Source organism: Stegostoma tigrinum, chromosome 34 (genome assembly GCF_030684315.1).
Source record: "Stegostoma tigrinum isolate sSteTig4 chromosome 34, sSteTig4.hap1, whole genome shotgun sequence".
Classification (NCBI taxonomy): Eukaryota; Metazoa; Chordata; class Chondrichthyes; order Orectolobiformes; family Stegostomatidae; genus Stegostoma; species Stegostoma tigrinum.
Genome location: NC_081387.1, coordinates 16,893,399 through 16,921,366, shown reverse-complemented (window position 1 = coordinate 16,921,366; position 27,968 = coordinate 16,893,399). Strand labels below are relative to the sequence as shown.

Genomic DNA, 27,968 nt, shown 5'->3' with positions numbered 1-27,968 from the left:
AGGTCATGTCCAAAGACTCTGACAAGCACAAAAAAGAAGCAGAATTTATGCAGTGGTACAAACAGATTAAAACAAACTGTGCCTTGCTAAAGCAAAGTCATTGCTCAGGCAACCAGACACACATTAATTGAAGTGGAACTCGGTGAAGATAAAAGTTTACAGATGCTGTGAGCCTGAAGTTTTTGCTACCTATCCTACATGACTTCTCGGGCTGGGGAAAGGCAGGCTGCAGTTACAGCAATATGTACAGTTTAAGAAAGCTTAAAAGTTTCTCTACTTTATGCTCCTAGTCACGTATTATTTTAACTCATTACTACTCAGTCTAAAAATACAATTATTCCACAGAGGCAATTAGAACATTTGGCTGCCAAAGGAAACACATGCCAGTTTTCAGAGCATCCCTACAGTGATTAAAAGAGGCTATTCAGCCCATTGAATCTGCACCAACTTTTCAAAACAACAAAAAGAATTCACCCTATTCCCATAAACCCCACATTTACCATGGCTATTGTAAGTAATCTCCACAGTGATGGGACACTGTGGACACCTAACCTGCACGTCTTTGGACTGTGGGAGGGAACCAGAGCATGCAGATGTAACCCACACAGGCAGGGAGAATGTTTTGCAGGTGGGATTGTTGGTGGGGGTGGAGGTGGGGGGTAGGGGGTGTCAGAGCTTGTTAGCAACAGTGTTAACTAGCAGAACAGACCCAAGAACAAAAACAGAAGTTGCTCGAAATGCTCAGTACGTCTGCCAGCATCCGTGAAGAAACGAAAATCAGACAGAGTTAATGTTTCGGGTCCAGTGACCCGTCCTCAGAAATGCTGTAGCAGGGAAATGGCAGAGAGAAATAGAGACTGTTTTTTGTATAGACACCCAGGCTGGAAGGGCAGTTTAAAGAGAGGGGAAGAAATAATGCTAACGGATGCAAAGTTTGACCAAAAGCAACTATGATTTTTTGATTTTATGCATTGTAGATCATAGAATCCCTGCAGATATGGGGTCATTTGGCCCAACAAGTCCACACCGCACCTCCAAAGAGCATCTCACCCAGACCTATTCCCCTACCCCTGCAATTCCCCTGTCTAACCCACCCAGCCTAAGCCTCCCTGGACACTATGGGACAACTTAGCATGGCCAATCCACCTAGCCTGCTCGTCTTTGGACTGTGGGAGGAAACCCACGCAGGCACAGGGAGAATGTGCAAACTCCACACAGACAGTCGCCTGAGTCATATACTGCTGAGGTTCCACAGTTATCTCAGAAAACTCAGCCTCACAAGTGAAAGTGCCATTTCCCCACATGCTCAAACTCAACTGAAAGTGCTTTCACAAATGGTAGCAGCCTGGGTCCAGTGATAGTAGTGTAACTCCATTCTGGCTCCTTTTCATTATGAAGAAGCCTTTCCCTAATTGATTCTAGAGTTCAACTGCGATTTTCCTTCTGTTAAAGAGAGAAGACAGAAAACAGTAAATTGATCTGTCAGGGAACAGAAAATGCTGACTTCTCCTCAAAGCATACAATAAACGAAAGAAAGTTTCTTAAACATGCGATGTATATTTTGTCTCTTTCAGCTTCCAATCAAATTTTCTTTTTCATCTTAGACAGTCATTTATAGGAAAGGCAGAATGTGGATGCCGGGCCAATATTTATTGCCTGTTCCTAGTTGCCTTTGGGAAGGTAGTGCTGAGCTGCCTTTTTGAACTGCTGCAGTCCATTCAATATAGGAACACCTACAATGCCATCAGGAAGGGAGTTCCAAGGTTTTGACCCTTCAGTGGTGGAAGAATAAATGATGTATTCCTAGGACAGGATGGTATATGGTTTGGAGGTGGGGGGGTGGGGTAAGATTCCAGGAGATGTTGTTTCATGGGAGATTGCGCGTTTGTAATATGCTGTCAAAAGAAACCTTCGTGAATTGTTGCAGTGCATCTTGCAGATGGTCAACACTATCACTGTGTGTCAGTGGTGAAGAGAGAGTGAGGGTGCTGCTTTTTCCTGGATGGGTGTCAAGCATATGGTGTGTGCAAAGAAAGAAATATCATTGTACATACTAAAAGCAAACAAACCAAAGAAAGAAACACCTTTGGTTAGTTTGCTGGATAGTGTCAACTCTAAGGCTTGTTTGTTTCTTTCTTCATGTGCCACTGTACAGTACCAAATACAAGTGACTATGTATGTATAAAAGGATTTTTTAAACAAACAAAGCATGTTTCTGAAATAAATAAATTGTTGGAGCTGCACCCATCCAGGCAAGAAGGGACAGTGTTCCATAACGCCATGCCATTTTATATTTATGGTTCTTTTTGTAAACCGTGAACTGAAACGAGAAGGAGTAGTTTTAAAACTAATTTCCGAAAGGGAGGCTGCATCTCTTGAAAGCAAATAACCTGATGTCCATGCCAAGCGTTACAATGCGTAGGAACTGAAATAGTTACAAACAAGGACCAGAGGGGATAGGGAGTTCTATATTTAGATGCAGGTCCAGTAGAGAGAGAGAGAGAGAGAGAGAGAGAGAGAGAGAGAGAGAGAGAGGGGTATTTCCTGATCTAGTGGACAATTATCAACAACAACAGTGAAGCCTGTCAACAATTAAATGGCTGTCGGAGAAGTGAACATTACTTAGGGCTGGGAAGATGATGCAGAGAAGGGAGTTGATCTTGAACAGCTTCAGGAACAGTTCTCTCTTTTCTCCTGTCGAAACCGACTTTACACCAGAAGAAAACCAGTTGATCTTTCCTGCAGCTGTTCTTAGCTGCAACTTTTAATTGTTCAGTCAGAGAGAATTAATTTTTCAAAATGAGGGAAACAGCCACTCTCCATCTTGCAAACTGAAAGCAGCTTCGGAGAAAGACGACTTTAAAAAAAGACAATAAGAACCCAAAGAACTGTGGATGCTGTAAATCAGGAGTAAAAACAGAAGTCACTGGAAAAAACTCAGCAGGTCTGGCAGCGTCTGTGGAAAGGAAATGAAATGAAAACAAAAAAAGTTAACATTTCGGTGCGGTCATCCCTCCTTAGAATGGTTGTCAGACCAGAAACATCAACATTTTTTTGTCCCTCTCCGCAGGTGTTGCCAAACCTGCTATGCTCTTCCAGCAACTAAAAACAATATTCTCACCGACATAAAAAAAAATTGAAAGGATCATCTCAGCAACCCGTGAATAGAATGGAGACATGAACTGGTGCTCACTATCCTTTACTCAAAACCTGTTTGTACCTATCTGTTTGGTTTTTCCCAGACAGCACTCACTGTAAAGAAAAAGACATTTAAAAAAAACTTTGCAGCATCAAATTCTCGAATATTTAGTTAACGTTGTACATTTTGCATCATAGAAGAAGTGATTTGACTCCAGTTCTGAAGGAGGGTCACTGGTCCTGAAACATTCACTGATATTTTCTTAACAGAAGCTGCCAGACCTGCTGAGCTTTTCCAGCGACTTCTGTTTTCGTTTGTGATTTGACTCCATTTCTGGAGTATAGCTGTGAAGATAATCTCCTTTGTCCGTCCACTGTTTGGATCAAACACAGCACAGGGGCTTGCCCGTATTCTGCTCAGGAAATCAGAAGGCCTCTCTATTCTCGACAAAATAATAACTTTCAAACTTGAATACGAAGCGGCCACAAGAATGTGTGAAAACGTCAGGAATGCTCATTTGCAGAAGGTGTCAGAAAGGCAGCTATAATTCTAACTGGTCACTCCTACAAATTTTTACGTGCATTCATTGGGAGCTGCAAGTCAAATTCTGGCTGGCGTGAAAGGCACTGGTGAGAAAACAGGCGCTGCTTTTCAAGATAACAAGGTGTGGAGCTGGATGAACACAGCAGGCCAAGCAGCATCTTAGGAGCACAAAAGCTGACATTTCATCGGAAAAGGATGAAGGGTCTTTTAAAAGTTGCTTTTTAAAAACATTTATGATCAGTCAGTCACTTTCCAAATCCCTCTGCCATTTAAATTATCCCACACCGTGCACCGGGGTTCAACTGGTTCATACAAATGAAAATGCTCATTATATTACTGATCTGCTTATTTTGATGCCCCCCCCCGATAGAATAAAACAATTTCGCAGAAATGCGTGGGACTCAAGAGTCTATAGATTCCGAAGAAACAGGCTGGAGTTCCCCTCCTGGGGCCCATGGAGCAGGATGGGGGCCATTCATCCCTTCAAGACTGTTCCTACTTTTCAGTCTTCTCATTTTCAACCCTTTAATCAATCCCACTCCTGGGGCCAGCTGCATGAACCTTACCTGGGCACATTAAGATGGGCCAAGAGGTCAGTTAACAGGATTTCCCCCTGAGTCAGACTGGGAAATCCCAAAATAAGAGAGGTGGAGGCTGTAGGGTGCAGAGGTGGGAGCTGGCTCAAACAGAAGGTCTGACCCGTGCACCAAGTTATTTAAGAAACAAGTAGACAAAAAAAAAAACAGCACCCATCTACCTGCATAAAAACTCAGGACATATATATGAACATAAATATTTACACACCTTTGAGTATAGGACTGGAGATATCATGCCGAGGTTATACAGGATATTGGTGGGGCCTCCTGCTGTGTGCAGTTCTGTTCTCGGAATGATATTATTAAACTGGAGAGGGTTCAGAAAAGATTTACCAGGATGCTGCCAGGAATGGAGGGTTGGAGTTAGGAGGAGAGGCTGGATGAAGGCTTTTCCTCACTGGGCATGCGACTTTTCCATAGGATGGGCAATGTCAAGACTCGGGGGAATATTTTTCAAAAGGTGAGAGGATAAGGATTTTTAAAAGATACGAGGGCCAATTTGTTTTTTTAAAAAAAACACAGCTTGGTTCCTGTGTGCAATGTCCTTCCAGAGGAAACGTTGGATGCGGGCAAAGTTACAATGTTTACAAAGATAAGTACATGAATAAGAAATGTTTGGAGGGATATGGGCCAAGCATAGGCAGGTGGGATTACAAAGTGTGGGGCTGGATGAACACAGCAGGCCAAGCAGCGTCAGAGGAGCACAGAAGCTGACATTTCGGGCCTAGACCCTTCATCAGAAAAGGGGGAGGGGGCGAGAATTCTGAAATAAATAGGGAGAGAGGGGGAGGTGGATCAAGGATGGATAGAGGAGGAGAAAGGTGGAGAGGAGACAGACAAGTTAAAGGGGTGGGGATGGAGCCCATAGAGGCGAGTGTAGGTGGGGAGTTAGGGAGGAGATAGGTCAGTCTGGGGAGGATAGACAGGTCAAGGGGGCGGGATGAGGTTAGTAGGTAGGAAATGGAGGTGCGGCTTGAGAACCCTCTCCCCCTCCCCCTTTTCTGATGAAGGGTCTAGGCTTTTGTGCTCCTGTGATGCTGCTTGGCCTGCTGTGTTCATCCAGCTCCACACTTTGTTATCTCGGATTCTCCAGCATCTGCAGTTCCCATTATCTCTGGCAGGTGGGATTAGTTTAATTTAGTTTGGGATTATAGTCAGCACAGACTGGTTGGGCCAAAGGGTCTGTTTGCGAGCTGTATGACTGTCACGTTGCCATGTCCCTTTCTTCTTGGGCGATCGCTCGGTATGGTGGCTGGGGGGTTGGGGGGGGATGCAATTTCCACCGCGATTCACTGGACGTTGTGGTTACTGACAAGTCCAGTCTGCAGATTCGTCCATGACATGGCCCAGGCCAGGGCTCAAGAGTGAGGCAGACGTGACACATGGGAGGGTCTTGCACTCACTTGGACCCCTCACTTTCACCTCTGCATGTTTCCAACGCACTTCAACACTCTCCATGCCTTCTCCACTTTCACCAGATGTGGGCCTGGGTCCCCTCCATCCCCCGCGATGGGTGCAGACACTTGATCTGTTTAGGATGCTTCGAGGGCCTGTCCATCTTGTCCTGGGAGTCACTTGTTGCAACCGAATGTCTATAGAATTCTAAGGAACAGGCTGGGATTATCGTCCTAGCACCCAAGGGAACATAGAAAATAGGAGGAGGATGAGACCATTCATCCCTTTGAGCCTGATCCTGCTTTTAGAACATAGAACAATACAGCACAGAACAGGCCCTTCGGCCCTCGACGTTGCGCCGACCTGTGAACTAATCTAAGCCCCTCCCCTGACACAATCCCATCATTATCCATATGCTTATCCAAGGACTGTTGAAATGCCCCTAATGTGGCTGAGTTAACTACTTTGGCATGCGGGGCATTCCACGCCCATAGCACTCTCTGAGTAAAGAACCTGCCTCTGACATCTGTCTTAAATCTATCACCCCTCAATTTGTAGCTATGCCCCCTTGTACAAGCTGAAATCATCATCCTCGGAAAAAGACTCTCACTGTCCACAATATCTAATTTTCTGATCATCTTATATGTCTTTTTTAAATCCCCCCTTAGCCTCCTTTTCTCCAACGAGAACAGACCCAAGTCTCTCAGCCTTTCTTCATAGGGCCTGTGCTCCAGACCAGGCTGCATCCTGGTAAATCTCCTCTGCACCTTTTCCAATGCTTCAACATCCTTCCTGTCATGGGGCGACCAGAACTGCACGCAATATTCCAAATGAGGCTGCACTAGTATTTTGTACAGTTGGAGCATGACATCATGGCTCCGGAAGTCAATCCCTATAAATCCCGTGACTGTACAAAACGCTAGTCGAGTAGCCTGTATCTCAGTATTCTCCTCGACAACATTGTCGTTTTCCAGAGTGAATACTGTCAAAAAAATATTCAATTAGTGCTTCCCCTATCTCCTCTGACTCCACACACAACTTCCCACTACTGTCCTTGATTGGCCCTCATCTTACTCTCGTCATTCTTTTATCTTTTATCTTATTTATCTTCATGATGTACTTTATGAACAACACCACACATCCCCACATCACTTTAAACCTTTGGAACCTTAACAAGTTGTAGATATCTCCAATTAGCTCACTTCTTCGCTTGAAGCAGAGCAAGGACTAAGTCCTGCACGGTGAAAATGTTAGAAACAACAATGAGCACTGTCCTGCCGAGCCTTACCTAACTTCGTTACGGACCAAACTACCAGCACCCAGTTCAAAGTTGCACAATTGCTCAAGCTTTGCATTTCAGAGAGTGACTATTGTAAACATGGAAGCTAGGAGCAGGGAGGAGGCCAAATGGCTCTTTGAGCCTGCTCCACCATTCTTCATGATCATGACTGATCATCCAACTCAACAGCCTAATCCTGCTTTCTCTCCATAACACTTGATCCCATTCACCCCAAGTGTTATATCTAGCCATATCTTGAATACGTTCAATGTTTTGACATGAACTGCTTGCTTTGGTAATGATTTCCACGGACTCACCATTCTTTGGGTGAAGAAATACCTCCGAAATCGTCTATCCTGAATCCTCATACTGTGACCCCTGGTTCTGGACACACCCACCACTGGGAACTGCATCTATCCTGTCCAGTCCTGTTCGAATTTTATAAGTCACCTCATTCATTTGAATTCCAGCGAGAACAATCCTAACCGAGTCAATCTCTGATCATACATCAGACCTGCCATTCCCGGGAAACAGGCTGATAAACATGCGCTGCACTGATAAACTATGAGAGCAACAGCATCCTTCCGCAGAAAAGGAGCACAAAACTGCACACACTATTTTAGGTGCGGCTTCACCAAGGCGCTGCGTAACTGCAACACCACATTCCGGCTTCTGTACTCGAAACCTCTCGGAACGAAGGCCAACAGACCATTTCAGAGATGGGAGGAACTGCCAATGCTGGAGAATCTGAGATAACAAGGTGTGGAGCCGGATGAACACAGCTGGCCGAGCGGTATCAGAGGAGCAGGAAAGATGACGTTTCGGGTTTGGGCCCTTTTTCAGAAATGGGGGAGGGGAAGGGGATTCTGAAATAAATAAAGAGAGAAGGGGAGGTGGATAGAAGATGGATAGAGGAGAAGATAGGTGGAGACAGATCAAAGAGGCGGCGCTGGAGCCAGTAAAGGTGAGTGTTGTTGGGGAGTTATGATGGAGGTTCGTCAGTCAAGGGAAGACAGACAGGTCAAGGAGGAGGGGATGATGCTGGTAGGTAGGAGGTGGGGTGGAGATTAGGGTGAGAGTTCGGGTTAGGGTTACACCCTAACCCCACCCCACCTCCTACCCACCAGCGTCAGCCCTGCCTCCTTGACCTGTCTGTCTTCCCTTGACTGGTCAACCCCCTTCCTAACATTTGTCTTTACCAGTCTCTTTCTCTTCACGTATCTATAGAAACTCTGTGTCAGTCTTTATGTTCCCTGTATGCTTACTTTACTGCATTTACCCCTTCTTAATCAATCCCTTGGTCCTTCTTTGCTAAATTCTACTATGCTGCCAATCCTCAAATGTTGTTTCCATGGATCAGATACTATCGCTAATTGCCTTTGTTAAGTCATGGATTGGTCCTCTTACCCATTTTGCTTTCATGCCAGACAGGAATAAACAGTTGTTGTAGTCCGCCCACGTGCTCCTTAAATGTTTGCCATTGCCTATCCACTGTCATCCCTTTAAGCAACTCTTTGTGATCTATCAAGGCTAATTTCATGCCTCATATCTTCAGCTTTCATTATTAAGATGCAGCACCCTGGTCTCCAAATCTTTTCTGACTTATCATTCCAATCCCCTTAGCCTCGAGTGTTATATCCAACTCCTTGTGGAGCCAGCTGCACCAACTTCAACTGGGGAAAATTAGGTGACCCAAGGGGCCTGAAGCGAGGCCTAGCAACGAGATGTCCTCCCAGAGAGGGCTACCTCACAGGGCAGCATGGTTGCTCAGCACTGCTGCCTCATAGCGCCAGGGACCCGGGTTTGATTCCAGCCTCGGATAACTGTCCGTGTGGAGTTTGCACATTCTCCCCGTGTCTGTGCGGGTTTCCTCCGGGTGCTCCAGTTTCCTCCCACAATCCCAAGACATGCATGCTAGGTGAATTGGCTGTGCTAAATTGCCACATAGTGCCCAGGGATGTCCAGGTAGGTGGGTTAGACATGAGGGAAAATGCTGGGGTAGGGGAAGGATCTGGGTGCAATACTCTTTGGAGGGGTGGTGTGGACTTGTTGGGCCGAATGGCTTGTTGCTTCAGCATTGTAGGGAGTTATAGGATGGTCCAGCAAGCGGAGATGGATTAGACTGACCAGTACCTCAATGCTGGGCACACTGGCTTGAGACAAGATGCTGCAGTCTGACCGTCTTCCTGGCCACCAGATTCGGAGGAGTATAGTGAAGGAATTGGATGGTTATACCATTCTGGTGATTTTGAGCTGCTCAGTTTAAAATCTCTAAGCTTAAGTAGGTGGGGTGGGCCATGGAGGGCTGAGACAAGAAGTGTCTTCACCCAGACAGTGGTGAGCTGACCAAATTCTTTGCCATGGGAAGCAGTTTAGAGTAAAATATCGAATACCTTCAAGAAGGTGTTAGATATATTTCTCAGGGCAAAAGAGATTAAAGTGTATAGCAACAAAGTGGGAACAAGATACTGAGTTGGATGGTCAGCCATGATCGTATTGAATGACAGAGCAGGCTCAAAAAAAGGCAAAAGGCCTAATCCTGTTCCTATTTACCAGATTGTATTTTCTTATATCAGGTAAAAGTCATGGTTGGATAGCATAGCTGGCTGTGTAGCCCTGGTGTTCACCAGTGTCAAGTGTACACGGGTCAGTGTAACTTTGAGACATGTTCATGAAATCAGTGTTGTAGCATATGGCTTTTGGTGAAAACGTCTCATACTCCATCTTACCCCAGAATCACTTGAAGCATGACACGCTTTGGGAAGCAGAGGCTACTCAACACTGTTCTGCAATCTAATTTTTTTGTGCATAATAGTTAGCTGTAGGACACATCTGTTAGATTCTTCAGCATCACAACATCGACACCCAGTCTCTTATGTCAGGAGGGGTACTATAAGCATTGCTGTATCAGGGCCAACATCCTATTGGAGGCAACTGTCACATTATTCCAGAGTCAGTGAAATAGAAAATCCTCGTCAGTCAGTCACTGTATCATTTGCAATAATTTGGATACAACCTGTAACTCCATCAGCCTTACTTACACAATATACCAGGCAAAGGGATATCAAAAGGAAAATGAATGGCACCACCAGAGCAAGAATTAGACTAGTTTGCAGACTGGGCGCTGGCTCACATCCTTTGCCTGAAATTGATAACAGAAATATGAAAACACAAATTGCAGTTCGAAGCAGCATAATAGGCGTCAAACTCATCAGAATGCTTGGAGAACAGTTATGATGTTACATATGCTTTTTGACACAGATACACTCAGTGATCTTGTTTAGTGTTTGAGGCAACACTGGCCTAGTGGCATTGTCATTGGGCTGGCAATCCGGAGGTTCCAGGTAATGTTCTGGGTTCGAACCACACCACAGCAGATAGTGGAATTTGTATTCAACAAATGCATTTTGGAATTTTAAAGAAAGCCTAATGACCATAAAACCATTGTTGATGGTCACAAAGAAAAAACCCAGAAATCCGATTCACTAGTGTCATTTAGGGAAGTAAATCAGTTATCCTTCCGTGGTCTGGCACGCGTGACTCCAGACCCACAGCAATATGGTTAACTCTTACCAGCGCTCTGCATTCTCCTAGGAAGCCAGTCAGACAACAAGCAACTGTGATCTCACCAGCAATGGGTATTGTCCATGAATGAATTTAAAAATACTAAGTGAAATCTCATTTGGAAAACTGATGCTGGAGACTCAGGCAGGAAGACTGCCTTCTGCACCATAACAATTCTGGAGAATTTTTGTGAAAGAGGATGCTGGTTAAGCTTAAGAGAAAGACGGTGAAGAAGGTTTACACTTTATGTCAATAAGCAAATCAGACAAGAAGGGATGGGGATGAGGTCCTCGTGCCATGTTAATGCTGGAATACACTGGTGAGATCAAATTGTCTGTGTTTACACTGTCTAGTCTGCATAATCCCAGATAATAGCTTGAAGGCTGTCACACAAGTACAGCAGAAGTTCATAATAAATTTATTTGGCATGGGAGTTTTTGACACACAGATTCACTGCAGTCTGAGATGGGAGCCACTGCATCAACCGAGCAAACAGCAGACAAATATTTGAAAAAGAGGAACTTGCAGAGTGAGGGGATTGGATTAAGATAAAAAGGCAATTTATTATCTAAATGGAGAGAAACTTTAAAACGCTTCAGTGCGGAGAGATCTGCATGTAGCAGAAAACTAATATACCTGGTACAGCAAGTAAAAGGGAAGACAAATGCAATTTTGGAATTTATTGCTGATGGGGTGGAGTACCAAAGTAAGGAAGTGTGGCTGCAATCGTACAAGGCATTAGTGAGACTGCACCTGGAATTGAGATTACAAAGTGTGGAGCTGGATGAACACAGCAGGCCAAGCAGCATCTCAGCAGCACAAAAGCTGACGTTTCGGGCCTAGACCCTTCATCAGAAACGTCAGCTTTTGTGCTCCCGAGATGCTTCTTGGCCTGCTGTGTTCATCCAGCTCCACACTTTGTTATCTTGGATTCTCCAGCATCTGCAGTTCCCATTATCACCTGGAATTGAGTACAGTTTTGGTTCTTTTACATGAAGAGGGATGTAATTGCATTGGAAGCAGTTCAGAAGAGTTCACTAGATTAATTCCAAAGATATAAGGCTTGGCTTTTGAAGAGAGATTGAGCAGTTTAGGCTTACGCCTGCCAGGAGTATGGAAGAATGAGAGGAGAAATAATTGTGAGGTACATAAGATGTAGAGGGTTGACAACTCTATGTGAAGCTGATGTCTCCACTTGTGGGGCAAATGTAGAATGAGAGGTCGTAGTTTTAGGATAAAGGGGTGGCAGATTTAAAAGAGAAGAGGGGGAATTACTTCACTCAAAAAAAAGGGTTGTGAATCTCTGGAACTCACTACCACAGAGACTGTTGGATATTGGGACACTGAGTAAGTTGAAGAGACAGGCAATTTTTAATTATTATGGGTTGAGGGGTCACGGGGAGCAGAGTGGAGGAGTTGAAATGAAATCAGTCACGATCGTATTGAATTGGAAAGTAGGGTTGAGGGGCTGAATGGCCTACTCCCGCTCCTATTTCTTATGCTGTAGAACTGATACAGTAAGGAGATGGCACAGAAACACAATGGGCTGAGTGGCCTGATTTTACGCTGTTAAGCTTCAATAAATTGATGGTTTTGATTAAAGACGTGACAGTTCGGGGTGCAAGCCTTCTGGTCATACTATTTCTGACAGGATGTCATGCTCAGAATTGATTTGTTGGCTATAAATTCCACCATCAAGACTCACCAGAACGTACGAGTGTTTCTTTTATCAGGATTCCCGGCAGACACACAATGAGTACGTCACCGTATAGATCGAATGCACTCAGAAAAAGGCTGAAAACTGGAGGCAAAATTAAAAAAAAAGAATATTTAACACCCCGTAATATCAACGTCAAGAAAAGCGCAGAGAAGATTTCCTTGCTCAAGCAGCTTCACATGTCTGTGCGCCTCACTACGCAGGTTTCCCTCAGACATTCCAATAAAGACCCAGAAGCAAGACCCCTTGCCCTACTATCTTCCTCTCCTGAGGTTGCCTATGAAATAGTCCAAGCGTTGGCAGTCTCTCAGCTAATACGACACAACTTGGATTCAGCAGATAAGCCAGGCAGGTATCTGGTGTAGTAGAGAGGGAACGTTACACTGTCAGAAGTACCATGTTTTGGTTGAGATTGCAAACAAACAATGTCCCTGACTCCCTTTCAGACATATGTAAAAAGATCCTATCGTATTGTCTTAAAAACAGATTTCCTAGCAACCAGGCCAACTTTTAAGCTCTAATAAAAACTGAAAGAACTGTGGATGCTGTGGATCAGGAACAAAAAAACAGAAGTTGCTGGAAAAGCTCAGCAGGTCTGGCAGTGTGCGTGACAGGAAAAAATAGAGAGTTGACGTTTCAGGTCCGGTGACCCTTCCTCATAAGTTTTGAGGAAGTGTACACGGACCTGAAACGTTAAGTCTGATTTTTTTTCTTTCACAGATGCTGGCAGACCCGCTGAACTTTTCCAGCAACTCCTGTTTTTGTCCATCAGTTACACTGTATCCTACAACGTCAAAGAGAATTACTTTGTCAGGTATCTCCTGGATACATACGTGGGATCTTGCTGTGCTCTGTTTAGTGCCTGTGTTTCTTGTAATGGGTATTAAGGTAATTTATTGGACAGCAACTGCCCGAGGCTGTGAAAACGCAAGTTTGTCTGCACATGCGCTGAATTTTCAATCTGTCTTCCATACCATTCCATTCCATCATCATTAATACACTTCCAGCTTTCACAAATTAAGCTCTAGTACACAAAAATTCACTCCAATTACAATAATGAAACAATTTTTTGCTGTTTAAAAGCCAGATCTGTAAACCCAACTTTTGCTCAGTCACTTGGATAGTTTAAAAAAAAGTAATTATGTCCCTGAATCAAATAGTCTTCTTGAAGTCAATCTAAAGTCAAACTTAACTGTCCATGTGTTTTCCTCTCTATTACATTGGTTGCATTATATACAATTTCTGGGCATCTAGTCTTGTATCCAATCTATGTTTGATGCCATGTAGCTGTAGTTGTATTGGTCCTTTCCACTTACAGTGACTCTTAAAAATGTTTACAATCATTGTTGGATCAATTTCAATATAGGAGGAGGCATCGAACCGGTGTTTCGGATCTCCAGCATAAAATAACCAAAAGAAAAAGCCAGGATGAAATGAGCTACAGGAGCTGTCCTGGAATATCTGAGATGATGGGAACTGCAGATGCTGGAGATTCCAAGATAATAAAATGTGAGGCTGGACGAACACAGCAGGCCAAGCAGCATCTCAGGAGCACAAAAGCTGACGTTTCGGGCCTAGACCCTTCATCAGAGAGGGGGATGGGGGGAGGGAACTGGAATAAATAGGGAGAGAGGGGGAGGCGGACCGAAGATGGAGAGTAAAGAAGATAGGTGGAGAGAGTGTAGGTGGGGAGGTAGGGAGGGGATAGGTCAGTCCAGGGAAGACGGACAGGTCAAGGAGGTGGGATGAGGTTAGTAGGTAGCGGGGGGTGCGGCTTGGGGTGGGAGGAAGGGATGGGTGAGAGGAAGAACCGGTTAGGGAGGCAGAGACAGGTTGGACTGGTTTTGGGATGCAATGGGTGGGGGGGGAAGAGCTGGGCTGGTTGTGGAATATCTGAGTTTATTTTTAAGAATAAGGGTCTGCCAAAGAAACCTGGGGACAATGCGGCACTTTAGAGATATTTTCTTGTCTCTGAAGTACACGTGTGGACTTCTACCACATCCCGGGTTTTAGCAGAACAAGACCAAATTTGAAAGGCATCATTGACGATGATAACTCACAAAATTTTTCAACTCCCTCCTCTCCTTCCTTTATACACTGCTGCTCAACCACTTCCACAAACTTAACATGAGGGTTTTGATTGCATGGTCGTAACATGTCTGAATGTACATTTAGACTTGGAAATCTTACCCATCCAGTTCAGGGTGCAAGCCTTCTTAAAAAGCCAACAATCTGAACTTCCTGTTGCCTGCCACTTCAACAAACCACCTTGCTCCCTGGCCAACATCTGTCTAGCTGCAGCACTCCAATGAAACTCAGTGCAAGACAGAAGAATGGTATCTGATTTTCTGCTTGGGAACTCTACAGCCTTCTGGACTCAATATCGAGTTCAAAAATTTTAGGGCATAAGACAACTTCTCTCATATCCTTACCCAATCCTCACACACTAGGCCTTGCATTCACATGATCTGCTGTTGCACACAGCCAATAGTGAGCCCCTGTCGTCCCCATTAACAGCCATGCATTACCCTAGGCTGACCATTACCCATCCTTTGGGCGTGTCTCTCGTTCTTTGGGCTCTATCCCTCACCTATTATTTACCCCTTACCCCCCTCCCCCGACGCTATCTTCTGCACAAGGGGATAAAAAAGAATATGTTTTCCCAGCTACCATCAATTTTGAAGAAGGGCCATTGGATCCCAAAATGTTAACTCTGATTTCTCTTGACAGACCTGCTGAGTTGTTCTGGTTATTTCTGCTCCATATTGCAGTTGGAATTAGAAACAGAGTCAGAAACACCACTGTGATCACAGTGATTACAGCAAATCCTATGAAAAGAACAGAGTAAATAAAATTATACATTCACCTATTCAAGAAAAACAAAGTTATGAAGTTCAAAGTGCCATTCGAAACGAGAATAATATGTAGCATACACATGACTATCATTTCTGTAGTTACAATACCGTAACAAAACCAATGCAATGTTACTATTTATCAGTAAAAATTTTGAAGTCATACTAGACTTGAAACATTAACTGTTTTATTTTCCACAGTTGCTGAGTTTCTCCAATATTTGTGTTTTATATCACGATTCATGATGGTTTTTGTAGCTTCATTTGGGAGTCAGTCAATGGACAATAAAATACGACCTTCACTGATCAGATGACTGGACAATATTGAGAAATGAGCTGTATTGCAAGCCATTCCTGATTTCAGATCATACAGAATGTCTTCATATCCTTCCTCAGAACTCATGGCAGCTGGGAAAAGGTAGTATGTATACTGATGATGTGGGAATGAGAGGGGTTGGTGGGAGAAAGGAGAGTGTAGAGAGGTGGAGATGGAACTGAAAGAGGTTAAAAAACAGTAGAAGACAAAGGGATTGTTGACAGTAAGCCAAGGAAAATGAAAAAGCTCAATAGGTGATATTTGGACAAATAAGGGTGGGCTGGTTTGCTGAAAGCAGCCCATGTCAGTGACAGGTCCCAAGGTATGGCGGTCAGTAAAAGACATGGAAGGTCATGTTCAGGCTTTAAAATGATTTAACTCAATATTGAGTCCTGAAGGCTGTAAGGTCCCCAGACAAAATAAAAAGTTGTTCCTTCTGCTTCCACCAAGCCTTACTGGAGCAATGCGGCAGGCTGGAGTCAGAAATATGATTGTCGGAAACCTAGTGGCATGTTGAAGTGCCAAGCAACTGGAAGCTCAGGTTATTTTTAAACTAACAGAACGTAGGTGTTCCACAAAGCAGTCTATGTTCCATCTCCCTAATGTAGAGGCGACCACATTATATGAACAACAAATACAGTCACTGTATACATGTTATTTTAAACTTCTAAATACATGTAAAACTGGCTTTGCAGAAAATACAGCAGAATTTTGACACTGCTTATTGTAGTTTCAATCCAGTTGTAATACAAAAGGCATTTTCTAATCATGAACAAACTAACTGCATTCCCATGAAGGCTATAAATGTACCTCAAAATGAACATGTTTACCTTAGCAGAGTGTTCAAAAACCAGGGGTCATAGATCGAAGCTAAGTGGCAGAAGGTTTAGAGGGGATGCAAGGGAAACTTTTTTGTTTTAAGGACATAGGATGGTGGGTGTCTGGAATTCACTGCTTGAGATGATGGTGGAGGCAGAGATCCTAAATACATTTTAGGAACATACCTGGATGGGCTACTTAAGTGCTATAGACTGTAAAGTTATGAGGTCTTGCGCAGGAGGATGGGATTCAAAAGAGCACCTGGGTTTCTCTGGATTTGCATGGACAGGGTGACCAAAAGGCCCCTTCTGTGCTGTATCATTTCCATTCTATTTTGTACAGTGGTGCAGAGGAACCTGATCCCAAAATTTCACACCTAAAAAGGGAAGAATTATACACACTCAGCTGCACATACCATTCCTTAAAGTCAAACTGGAAGCAGATACTGAAAAGGCAAAACATCACTCGTAACAGTCCTAAATGGGATTGTGACTTTTCTTTAAAAAAAAGGAACCTTGATCAATTAACTTGTTAAAACTAAATTAAACTGGAATTCTTCCATCAAGTGTTGTGATTCTTTAGAACTCCAGAACATCAGACTCAATATTAAAACTCTCTCTCTCACTACGAATTCCAAACCTGCTGAGTTTCTCCAGCTTTTTCTGTTTTCTTTTGCTTCCAAGGAGCACATACATTACCTTCGATATACATCCAAAACACAAATGCAGCCAAAAGAAGGAGAAATGAAAGCTTCAGGAGGAGCTGCAAGAATTTTTCTACGCATTCAGGTAACTTCAACCCTACATTTGTGCCTGTTTTCCCATCATTACGTTCGCCTCTCTCATCTGTCGAGTAAATCAGAATTTAATCTCAATTTCAAAATGCTTCTCAGGATCTATTTTATTAAATTCAAGCTAGCAACAAAAATTGTCAAGGCAGTAAAATTCTCTTACATGGTATTTTGGCTTGCTGTACACACAAAGTAATCTTGTGGATTAAAGAAACAACAGCAAGATTAATCAGCGTAGCGATGGACAATCCCAAGGTGCAGTAATGCCACTGTGAAAGACCTGAAATGGAAAATATTATTTTAAAATTATGCTCTTTTCAAACTAGGTTAAAAATTCAGATTCCCCTTGCCACCTGGATGTGGTTCTCAAATCTACTGCGATGGAAAAAGAACACTTCCAAACAGGCACGACTAAATCTTTCAAGTAACCTTGCATTCAACCTTTACCAAAGTGAGACACCACATACTGAGAGCAGAAGTAATGTATGGGAAGGCTGTCCCCTACTCACTGGCTCCCTGACGGAGGTCCCAAGAGATCCCGTTAAAGCTTCATTAGCCAGAGGCAAGAGAAAGAGGCCAGCCTCAAAAGAACAAATGGATAAAGGTAGAGCTGACAGAAGCATGGTCCATCAAACCTGGATTCAACGCTGCGCGAAAAATTCAGTGACCTCCTGAGACCAGGAAAGGTGAATTATCGATTCTCAATCCCTTACAGTCAGACTTTCTCAGCACTCTCCTGCACAGCGCTCCTCAGAGCAGCTCACCTTGAAACGCCAATGATTCGTATGTCTTGCTCTCTCTCCTCATCTTCTCACATCCAAATCTGAGCAGCTCTCCCACTCCCTTTTACCTCTCTGTCATTTCAAACCCATTCTTCAAAACAATACCCCCACCACCCCAACAAATGTTGGGATTATTCCTTTTCCACACGTGACTTGTTTTTTTTTTGAGATTCAAAAGAATTGTTTTCTCTTCTCGCAGAGGTAAAGGCACAGCACCAGGTAGAGACAGCCAACCAGGACGCGTGGTCCTCAAAACGTCCTTCGCACATTTTCTGCCGCTGAGCAGATTTTTCAGGAAGCAGAGGCTATGTGCCTATTTGTGCAGTTTCCCAGGGAATTCATAACTCCAGTTTAGTGGGAATGCTGGTGAGTCTCCAAACAAAGATGTTACCTAAGTCCTGAAGAAGGGTAATACCCAAAATGGTGACTGCTCCTTTCCCCCAGATGCTGCCCAACCTGCTGCCTTCTTCCAGCCTCCTCGGATTCCAACATCTTCAGTTTTTTTTCTATCTCTAAAGATGTTATCGAAATGGTGAGAGAATTGAAGAGTTCTGAGATGCAGCGGCATCTGGGTGCTCTCATGCATGAATTGCCAAAAAGGTTAAATATGCAAGTACTTCCAGTATTTCAGAAAGCTGATGGACCTGACCGTTTATTACAATGGAAATTGAATACAAAAATGAGGAGTTAATGATTTGATTAGAAAAGACATTTGAGAGATTACATTTGGAGTACAATGCACAGACTGGATCTCCTAATTTAAAAACAGGATCTAAATATATTGAAAAGTGATTCAGGTAAGGTTTACAAGACAGATAATCAGAAATGGATGGACTGTCTTAGGAGGAAAGCTAGGCTTGTATCTACTGGGTTTAAGAAGAAGCAAGAGGTGACTCAATGACTTGTCTATAGAAAAGATGTTTCCTTTTGCAAAAGAAAGGAGAACCTAATGGTTAGGTGGATTCGCTATGTTAAACTGCCCTGCAGTATGTGGGCGAGGTGGGTTAACTCGGGTAAATGTGGGCTTATGAGGGTAGGCTGGGATGCTCTTCGGAGGGTCACTGCAGACTCGATGGGCTAAATACCCTCAATCTGCCCCCTAGGGATTCTAACCTGAAGTTACTTGAGAATAATGTAAGGGGTTGTTCTTTAAGGCAGAGATACACCTAAACATTCGAATTGGAACTGAAGGCCATTCAGCCCTCCAGACCTGCTCTTCCATTCAATAAAGTTAATGGCTGATCTGTCTGTCTTCCAAATTCCATATTACCATCTCTCCCCAACATTTGATTCTCTTGCCTATTAAGAATCTAAATCTAATTTTAAAAAAATTCAATGACACTGCTTCATTGCCTTCTGAGTCAGAGAGTTCCAAAGCCACCTAAACCTCTAAACATGAAAACATTTTAAAAATACTGCTGCCTAGATCAGGAGTCACCATTTTTTCCCGGGCGCACCTCAAAATCATTCAGGAACTCAATAAATTCAAATCAAACCTCTCCCGTCATTCCAGGCTCAAGTGAACACAAGCTCAGCTTTCCAGATCCATGCTCCAACAGCTTGATCACTGCCACAAGAGATGGTGTCACATAGAATTAGATATTACTCTTGGGCAGCACGGTGGTTCAGTGATTAGCACCGCCGCCACACAGCACCAGGGAGCGGGGTTCAATTCCAGCCTCGGGTGGCTTTCTCCCCATGTCTGCACCCAGAATGGACCCACGCAAAAGATGTTTCAGAGCTGGTAGGAACTGCAGATGCTGGAGAATCTGAAATAACAAGGTGTGGAGCTGGATGTACGCAGCAGGCCAAGCAGCATCAGAGGAGCAGGAAAGCTGACACTGCTTGGCCCGCTGCGTTCATCCAGCTCCACACCTTGTTATCCCACGCAAAGATGTGCGGGTTAGTTGGACTGGCCATGCTACATTGACAATAGTGGCTAGGCAATGTGAGCCAGGCAGGGTTACATGGATAGGGTAGAGGGTGGGACTAGATTGGATGGTCTTCAGAGGGTCAGTGTGGACTCAAATGGGCCAAATGGCCTGCTTCCAAACATGACAGATAATGTCCGTGTTAAATTGCTGTTTCCACCTGGAACGAGCAAGTGTCAGCTCTGAACCTTTTCCCCGCATCTGTTCTCATTCACATCTTTTCTCCACCAATTAGCTCTTACAAGTTCCTCTGCCACACTTGAAAAGGAGGAGCTCAGCTGTCCACGGAATTGGCTGAATGGTTTGACTCACCGTAAACAGGAAGCAAATATGTATTATTCTTCTTGCTGACAGGGTTTTCCACAGCGCAAGTGTAGATGCCACAGTCGGATTTTTTGGCTGCAGAAATAATCAATCTGCTGTTGTTTTGCAGTAACAGGAAGTGCTGATTATCGGGTAACAAAGTGCCATCTTTCCACCACAGAATGGAAGTTGCATTCCCCCGAAGCACTTGACAAGTCAGTTCAATGGTTGTATCCACAAAGGAGGAATTACTGAAGATCAACGGTTTCGACAGCGGTTCTGTGGGGGCGAATGAATGAACAGATGAACGGCTAAGTGCGATGACAGCCGCCAGCACCGTCCTTTCTCCAGCTTACCTGCTGCTCAAATCCTCAGCCGTCTCCTTACGGAGGCCAGCGGAAATTTCCCCTCCCTGGAAGCGGTTGTGAGAAAAGATGTTGAGTTGACCCTGGCAAAGTTTTTGAAACCCTTCTCTCCAATTAAAGTGTTTGAGGCACTTTGCAACTCGCCACCAGGTCATGCCCCCAAAGTGGTCAATTAAAAATGACCCAAGGGTCTCAACTCACCATTTCTCCCAAATTACCTGGAATCGCAGCATGTTGGAACCTGGGAAAGGGGCTGGTTTCCTAACCATTGCTAATTTATGCTCTCAACTACCTCCTCTGTTATTCCCTCTCTTAACTATGGTGGGCTACTAAATACTACAGGAGGACAGGCAGATGCCAGCTAATGTGAAAAAAATGCAAGGTCATTGTGAGAAAATAAACAGTGGAAGGGAAGTGAGAAATAAGAAGCTGCTGGAGAAACTCAGCAGGTCTGGCAGCATCTGTGGAGAAAAAAAATGGAATCAATGATTCAGGTCAAGTGACCTTTAAGGGCTTCATCGCTGTTTTTGTTTCAGATTTTCAGCATCCTCAATTCTTGGTTTTAGTTTAGTGGGAGAAAACGTGCGTCACGGTGGCTCAGTGGTTAGCCAGGGACCTGGGTTTAATTCCACCCCTGGGGCGACTGACTGTGTGGAGTTTGCACATTCTCCCCGTGTCTGCATGGGTTTCCTCTGGGTGCTCCGGTTTCCTCCCACAGTCCAAAGATGTGCAGGCTAGGTGGATTGGCCATGAAAAATCACCCATAGTGGCCAGGAATGTGTAGATTAGGCGGGTTGTTCCAAGGGTCAGCATTGACTTGTTGGGCAGAAGGGCCTGTTTCCACACTGTAGCGATTCTATGATTCTATTAGGTCACATTGTGGCTATGCAGGACATTGGTGAGGCCACATTCAGCATATGGCATACAATTCTGGCCTCCCTGCTATAGGAAAGATGTTGCAAAACTTGAAAAGGTTCAGGAAAGATTTACAAGGATGTTGCCTGGGTTGTAGGGTTTGAACTATAGGTACAGGGTGAATATTTTCTTTGGAGCATTGGAGGCTGAGCGATGACTTCAGAGGCTTATAGAATAATGAGGGGCATAGATAGGGCGAATAGTCAAGATCTGTTTCTGAGGATAGGGAAGCCCATAACTAGAGGAGCATAGGTTGAAGGTGAGAGGGGGAAGATTTAAAAGGGAACCAAGGGGAAAATGTTTCATGCTAAAGGTTGCGTGGGTATGGAATGAGCTGCCAGAGGAAGTGGTGGCTGGTACAATTACAATGTTTACAATGCATCCAGCTGGGTGTATGAACAGGAAGGGATCCTGGGACAAGCAAAGCAGAGACAAGCACGGGAATTCCTAGAAGCATGGTACTCCGTGAAGAAAGCCATCAACAAACAGAGATTGACCCTGTATTCACTCCACTGTGAAAGAAAACCGGAAGTGAGGTAATCCAGCTCCACGGACCCCAGAGTTTAAAGGACACGTGGGAAAACATAGCAGCACTTAATTGGAGGCTGCACTGATGATGATACCCAGCAGGGTAATGAAACATCTGCGGAACAGCGAACCAGCTCAGCGAGCCAACCAACCTCAACATCCACAAGCCAGGCCTCAAATCTTAAGACATAAATGAATGGCATCCCAAGCCTTCTATCACCACATGAGTAGTATAACAGGACTAAAGAGATGAATGGGGCCAAGTACAGGTCAAAAGGAAGGAAGGAAATAAAAAAGTATAGATGATATTAATTAAATACTTTGCATCTGTCCTAATGGAGGAAGAGAATACTACCCCAGCATCGTGAAAGCGAATATCATTAAAGCACAGGGTGTGCTAAAAATTGATAAATAACTACCAGAAATTGATAAAATTAAAAGCAGAATTGTAAAGTTACCAGAGATAGTAGGAACTGCCAATGCTGATCTGAGATAACACGGTTAGAGCTGGATGAACACAGCAGGCCAAGCAGCAGGAAAGCTTGACGTTTCGGGTTGGGACCCTTGTAAAGTTACCAGGACTGGATGGAGCTGCATGCAACAAAATATGGGGAATGAAGGTTGGAAATGACAGAGGCTCTGGTCCAAGGGTTCTTACATACAGAACTGGTATCAGTGGATTGAGGAATTTCAAATTCTACCTTCTGTTCAAAATAAAAGGCTGCAATGATAAACTCAGGTTCATCGGTTTAACCTCAGTGGTGGTGGAGCAGTTAGAAATAGTCTCCAAGTGACTGTCAAATTTATCTTGGGCTCAGGGTGGGTTAATTGTTTTCTTCAATTAGGAGAAGTGGGTCTCACTAGCTAGCCAACATTCTCTCGGAAGGGGAATGAAGAAAGGTTGATACAGACTTGTTAAGAGCACATTCATGTTCAATGAGCTTAATTTGTATTTCTAATAAATTTCGTGTTGTAAATAGAGTCCATAGAGATATACAGCACTGAAACAGAACCTTCGGTCCAACCAGCTCATGCCGACCATAACCCAAAATAAAGTAGTCCCACCATCTTGTTCCTGGTCCATATACCTCCAAACATTTCCTATTCATGTACTTATTTAAGTGTCTTTTTAAAGTGTTTTCCAGCGCCCTCATCCACCACTTGCTCAGGAAGCTCATTCCACACGTGAACCACCCTGTGTGAAGGGTTTGTTAAATGTTTCTCCTCTCACCTCCTCCTTCCACTCTTTAAAAACAACCCACCATCTTATAAAGATACCAACCATTAACCCTATCTATACCCCTCATGATTTCACAAATCTCTATAAAAATCTCCACTTCCTACGCTCCAGTGAAAAAGTCCCTGCCTTTCTTTATAACTCAAACCTTCCATACCCAACAACATCCTGGCAAATCTCTTCTGAATCCTCTTGAGCTTAATAAAGCATTTGATAAGGGGGCCACACAACAGACTTATTAGCAAACTAAAGCCCAGAGGTCAGAGTTCACATAGAAACAACATACCCAGAGGGACAGCAAACAGTAGTAGTGAGCAGTTCGCTTTTTTGGACTGGGTGAAGTTTTACTGTGGAGGAACCCCAGGGGTTCCTTCTTGGACACACTGCATTCCTCAGTCATATTAAAAACCTAGATTTGGATCGTACAGGGCATATTCTGCAGATGACAAAAAACATGAAAGTATTGCAAACGGTCATCAAGAGTAGGCAAGCTGGTGGGCGGCATGGGAGCCGTCAGAATGCCGAGATGCTCAAGAACATCCGTGCTCCTGTTTCAATTCGAGAGCAGGACGGTTACTGGCAGACAAAGTGCCAACCTCATCTTTAGCTAATGACTTCACTACATATCCCATTGACTTAGGGTGAGCGTAGAAAAAAAAAACACACAGCCCATTCCTCAACTAGAATCATCATGGAGCAGACAATAGGCTTGCTGAAGATGAGGCTTCAGTGCTTGGACTGGAAATGGGAAAACTTTGCAATACACTCCATACAGACTCCGCTACATAATCTCAGCCTGCCATACTGCACACAATTGCAGGAGCGAAAAAGCGAGGGGATGGATGGAGGCCAGGCTCCGCTACATAATCTCAGCCTGCCATTCTGCACACAATTGCAGGAGCGAAAAAGCGAGGGGATGGATGGAGGCCAGGCTCCGCTACATAATCTCAGCCTGCCATTCTGCACACAATTGTGGGAGCGAAAAAGCGAGGGGATGGATGGAGGCCAAAGAGCTGGGAATTGTGGCGCAGTCTGAGGAAAATGAGGACACTGAGCAGGAAGAATGTAGCATAAAATTACAAAGGGATACTGACTGAAAAAAAAATGAATAGACCCAATTGTGGCAGATGGAGTTGAGTGCAAGCAAGTGTGAAGTTATCCATTTTGGGATAGATCAAGGTAGTGTTCAGTTGATATGAAATTAATTACATCGGACGTCCAAAGAGACTTGGCGGGGGGCGTTTCACATGCATAGATCTGTAAAATGTCACTGACAGATACAGGAAATAATCAAGGAAGTTAATGGAATGCTGGTCTTTATGGCTAGAGCATTAGAGTACAAGGATACAGAACTATGCTGCAGTCAACCAAAACCCTGGTTAGACGCCACTTGGGAGTACTAATAGTAAATGTGGGCAGCACGCCTTAGGAAAACTCTACTGGGTCTCAGAGGGACTACAATGTAGATTTTCCTTACTTCTCCACTTCAAAGCATCTCCCTGATACTTAGTTCAAATCTTCTGGCATAATTTAACTCATAATTGCAAATTTAGATTCAAGCCATTTTACACTAAAATCAGAGGAACATTTTAACATTACAGAGAATAAAAACAGTGGAATTCTACTGTCAGCAACTGTGGCTGCTGGGTCAATTAGGATTTGCAAGATTGAGATCAACAGGAATTTCGGAAGGGTAATGAATGTGGAAGATAAGGGCCAAAGACAGGTAAATGGAGGTGTGGTACAGTACAGACCAAACGTGATTTAAGAGTATGACAAACAGGATTGAGGGACTGAACAACAATCGCATTCTTATTGACCGACATTCTGAATAGTTCTTATGCTGAAATGTGTATCAGTTCCAAATCAGGAAAAGTATTGAAAACACTTACCAATGACTTGCAAATCTGTAGTCCACTTCTTTTGTCCATCTACAAAAATGGCAAAAATGCCTTGGTCACTGGATTTTAAATTCTCTAAAATCAAGGACCCATTCGATGTATTAAAATGTAAACGAGATCTAAAGCGTTCATTTGGTTCTGCTTTTGTGTAATTTGGCACATAATCCAGAATATTTACAGGCTTCCCATTGCTGCCAGTGTATGTCCATAAAACTTCTCTGTTGCTGAGATTAGCTTCACACTCAGGATCCAGTAAAACTGACAAACCAATAGCACCAAATGTACGGTCCTTTCCATCTGAACAACATAAAACAAAAAAGTTAACTTTTTAAATTGTGGCAGCATTGAAATACTATATCAAAACGCATTGTGGAGGAAAATTACTGCAATGGGAGACGGTTAATTCACAGCTTGACTGACAGCGTCAATGTTTCTCCATTTTATGCCCCTTGAATATTTGGCAGGTTTGAAATGCTGTTAGGCATCGTCCACCATGGAGACAGATATATTTGTTCCCCTTCTCTGCTAATTCCTGCTTCGCCATTTTTATTGTCCTAGCCTCATTCTCCAAGAACTATGTTCACTGTGCTCTTTCTGTGTCATTTTGGCCTTTCTCTCACTTTTTTGTCTTATACTTAAAAGGAAGCTCATACTATTCTATTCCCCCCCACCCCGCCAAATATTACTTGTCAGTTTGCTCTCAGTTTATTTTCTCCCTCTATATTACATTTTTTTTGGTCACCCATTTATAGATCCTCCCAATTCTCTAGCTTACCACTGTGTTTTGCCACATGCTACTTTTTTTTTCTCCTTTCAATACGATACTGTACTATCCTTAACTTCATTAGTTAACCATGATTGGTTTATACCCTTTCTAGAATCCTTCTTCCTCACTGGGATATATCTTTGTTGTCATGACCTTTTTAAAACATCTGCCATTGCTCTTCAGCAGTCTTTTAAACTCCTTTCTCAGTCCACTCCAACCTACACTGCCCTCACTCCTTAATTAGCCCTATTTAAGCTTAATACAATCACTTCTGACCCAGGTTTCTCAATCTCCTGAATACAAAAAGCAAACATGCAATTTAATTGAAAAATAAACATTCAAGAAGATGGGGGTATTAGACAGAGAGAAACTGTATCCTCTGGTAGGAGAGCCAAGAGCAGGGAGACAAAGTATTAAATTGAAACTTAGGCGTTTGGAAACCTGGTAACAGTTTTCTCTGAGTTTAAAAAAAATCTGTTCGAGCAGGGAGTAAATTGAAAATTTCAAAATTGTGATTACTAAATTTTTGATAGACTGCAATATCAATGTCTAGTGAACCAAACCAGGTAAGTGGTGTTACAGTACAGAGCAATCATTATCAAACTGAATAGTGGGGACAATCTCATGGGAGGCTGGAGACCATGCCTGCTAAAATTACTTCCATGGAAACGCTCAGCACTGTTTTTTCAGCTGAGCTTTTCTGGCAACTTCTGTTTTTGTTCTGGATTTGCAACATCTACAGTTCGTTTGGTTTTTATTTAAATTTTCCTCATTTTGCCCTTAAATAATTGATTCCTGCTGCGATCCATGTTTAAGATTCCTGAGGAAATGGGAATCATTTCTTTGCATGATTCAGTGAAGGCCCTTCTGAAATCTGGGTATTTTATTTGGAATCTGAATGTCACCAACTAATCCCTTAGAACCTGCCTGTCCCTGGCCTGAGGTCTGGCACCTCCATAGTGGTTTAAGGAAGTTTATCTGGAAAAAAAATCACATGGATTGGGGATATTATTTCCAGTAGGAATCAAAGAAACAAGAGCAGGAGGAAGTCATTTAGCTCCTCCAGCCTGCCATGCTATTCAATAAGACAGCAGGGGGAGGGGGTGGTGGGCACAGTGGCTAGCGCTGCTGTCGTTCAACTCCACCCTCAGGCAACTGTCTGTGTGGAGTTTCCACATTCTCCCCGTGTCTGCGTGGGTCTCCTCTGGGTGCTCCAGTTTCCTCCCACAGTCCAAAGATGTGGAGGTTAGATGGATTGGCTATGCTAAATTGCCTGTAGTGTCTGGGGATGGGTCTGGGTGGGATACTCTGAGGGTCAGCATGGACTTGTTGAGCTGAAGGGCCTGGTTCCATACTGTAGGGATTCTATGATCCATGTGTCGCAATCTATCCATGGTCTGACCCTCCCCATTATCTCTAACCATTTCCAGATCTGTAACTTGGCAAATACAGCACTTCTCTAAATTTGGTTCTTGCATACCCCTGGCAGTTCTGATTTTCCATTGCCTTTAGGCCCCAATCGCTGATATCCCCTCCATAAAACATATCAAACCTGTGTAAGCAATGTTCCCTCTTCAGTCACAGCTTCAAAACAATTCAATGGGCACACTGACACCATTCCCAGGCTTGAATTCCGGTCTCAGAAATCACAGCCGTGTACAGACATTGGAAATCCATGCAGAAGAAAACAAAATTGTGTACTTTGAACGTACAGAAAATTTGCAAGTTATCTTCCCAAAACCTTGCACGTTCTGACATTGAGACCATGCAACACAGGAGCAAAACTCTGCCGTTCTGCCCAATCGAGACTGCTCCACCATTTAATAAGGTCATGGCTGATCAGGTAAACCTCAACCCCACTCTCTCGAGTTGGCCCCATAACCCCTGATTTCCTTGCAGATTCAAAATCTGTCTCAACCTTGAATATATTTGAGTTCTCAGCTTTGACAGCCATCTGTGATAAAGAATTCTAACGATTGACTTTTCTCTCAGAAAGAAAAAAAATTGTTCTCATTGGTCTTAAAAGTGTAACCCCCTTATTCTGAACTGATGCCCTCTGGTCCGAGACACACACTCACAAGGAGAAACAACCTGTCCACATCTACCCTGCGCAGAGATAGATCGAGGCTGAAACTGATGTGGAGACGCATATGGTTTTATTGCAGCAAAAGGTGGGAACACCTGAAGATATAGGCACCGGGATGAAGCCATTAAAACTGGGGAAGAGAGA

At 43.7% G+C, this 27,968-nt stretch overlaps 1 protein-coding gene across 1 annotated transcript; it reads right to left on the bottom strand.

Moving 5' to 3' along the window:
- Positions 1 to 12: 12 nt before the first annotated feature.
- LOC125446308 (vascular endothelial growth factor receptor 2-like) lies at positions 13 to 27,496 on the bottom strand. The gene is made up of 9 exons (XM_059639612.1): positions 27,352 to 27,496; positions 24,964 to 25,269; positions 20,036 to 20,305; positions 17,174 to 17,290; positions 16,919 to 17,065; positions 14,966 to 15,061; positions 12,222 to 12,317; positions 9,994 to 10,094; positions 13 to 1,443 (listed from the first exon to the last, which is right to left on the bottom strand). The coding sequence occupies exons 1-9, from the start codon at positions 27,494 to 27,496 to the stop codon at positions 1,426 to 1,428; spliced, it is 1,296 nt and encodes a 431-aa protein (XP_059495595.1). The 3' UTR covers positions 13 to 1,425.
- Between the last annotated feature and the right edge of the window lie 472 nt (positions 27,497 to 27,968).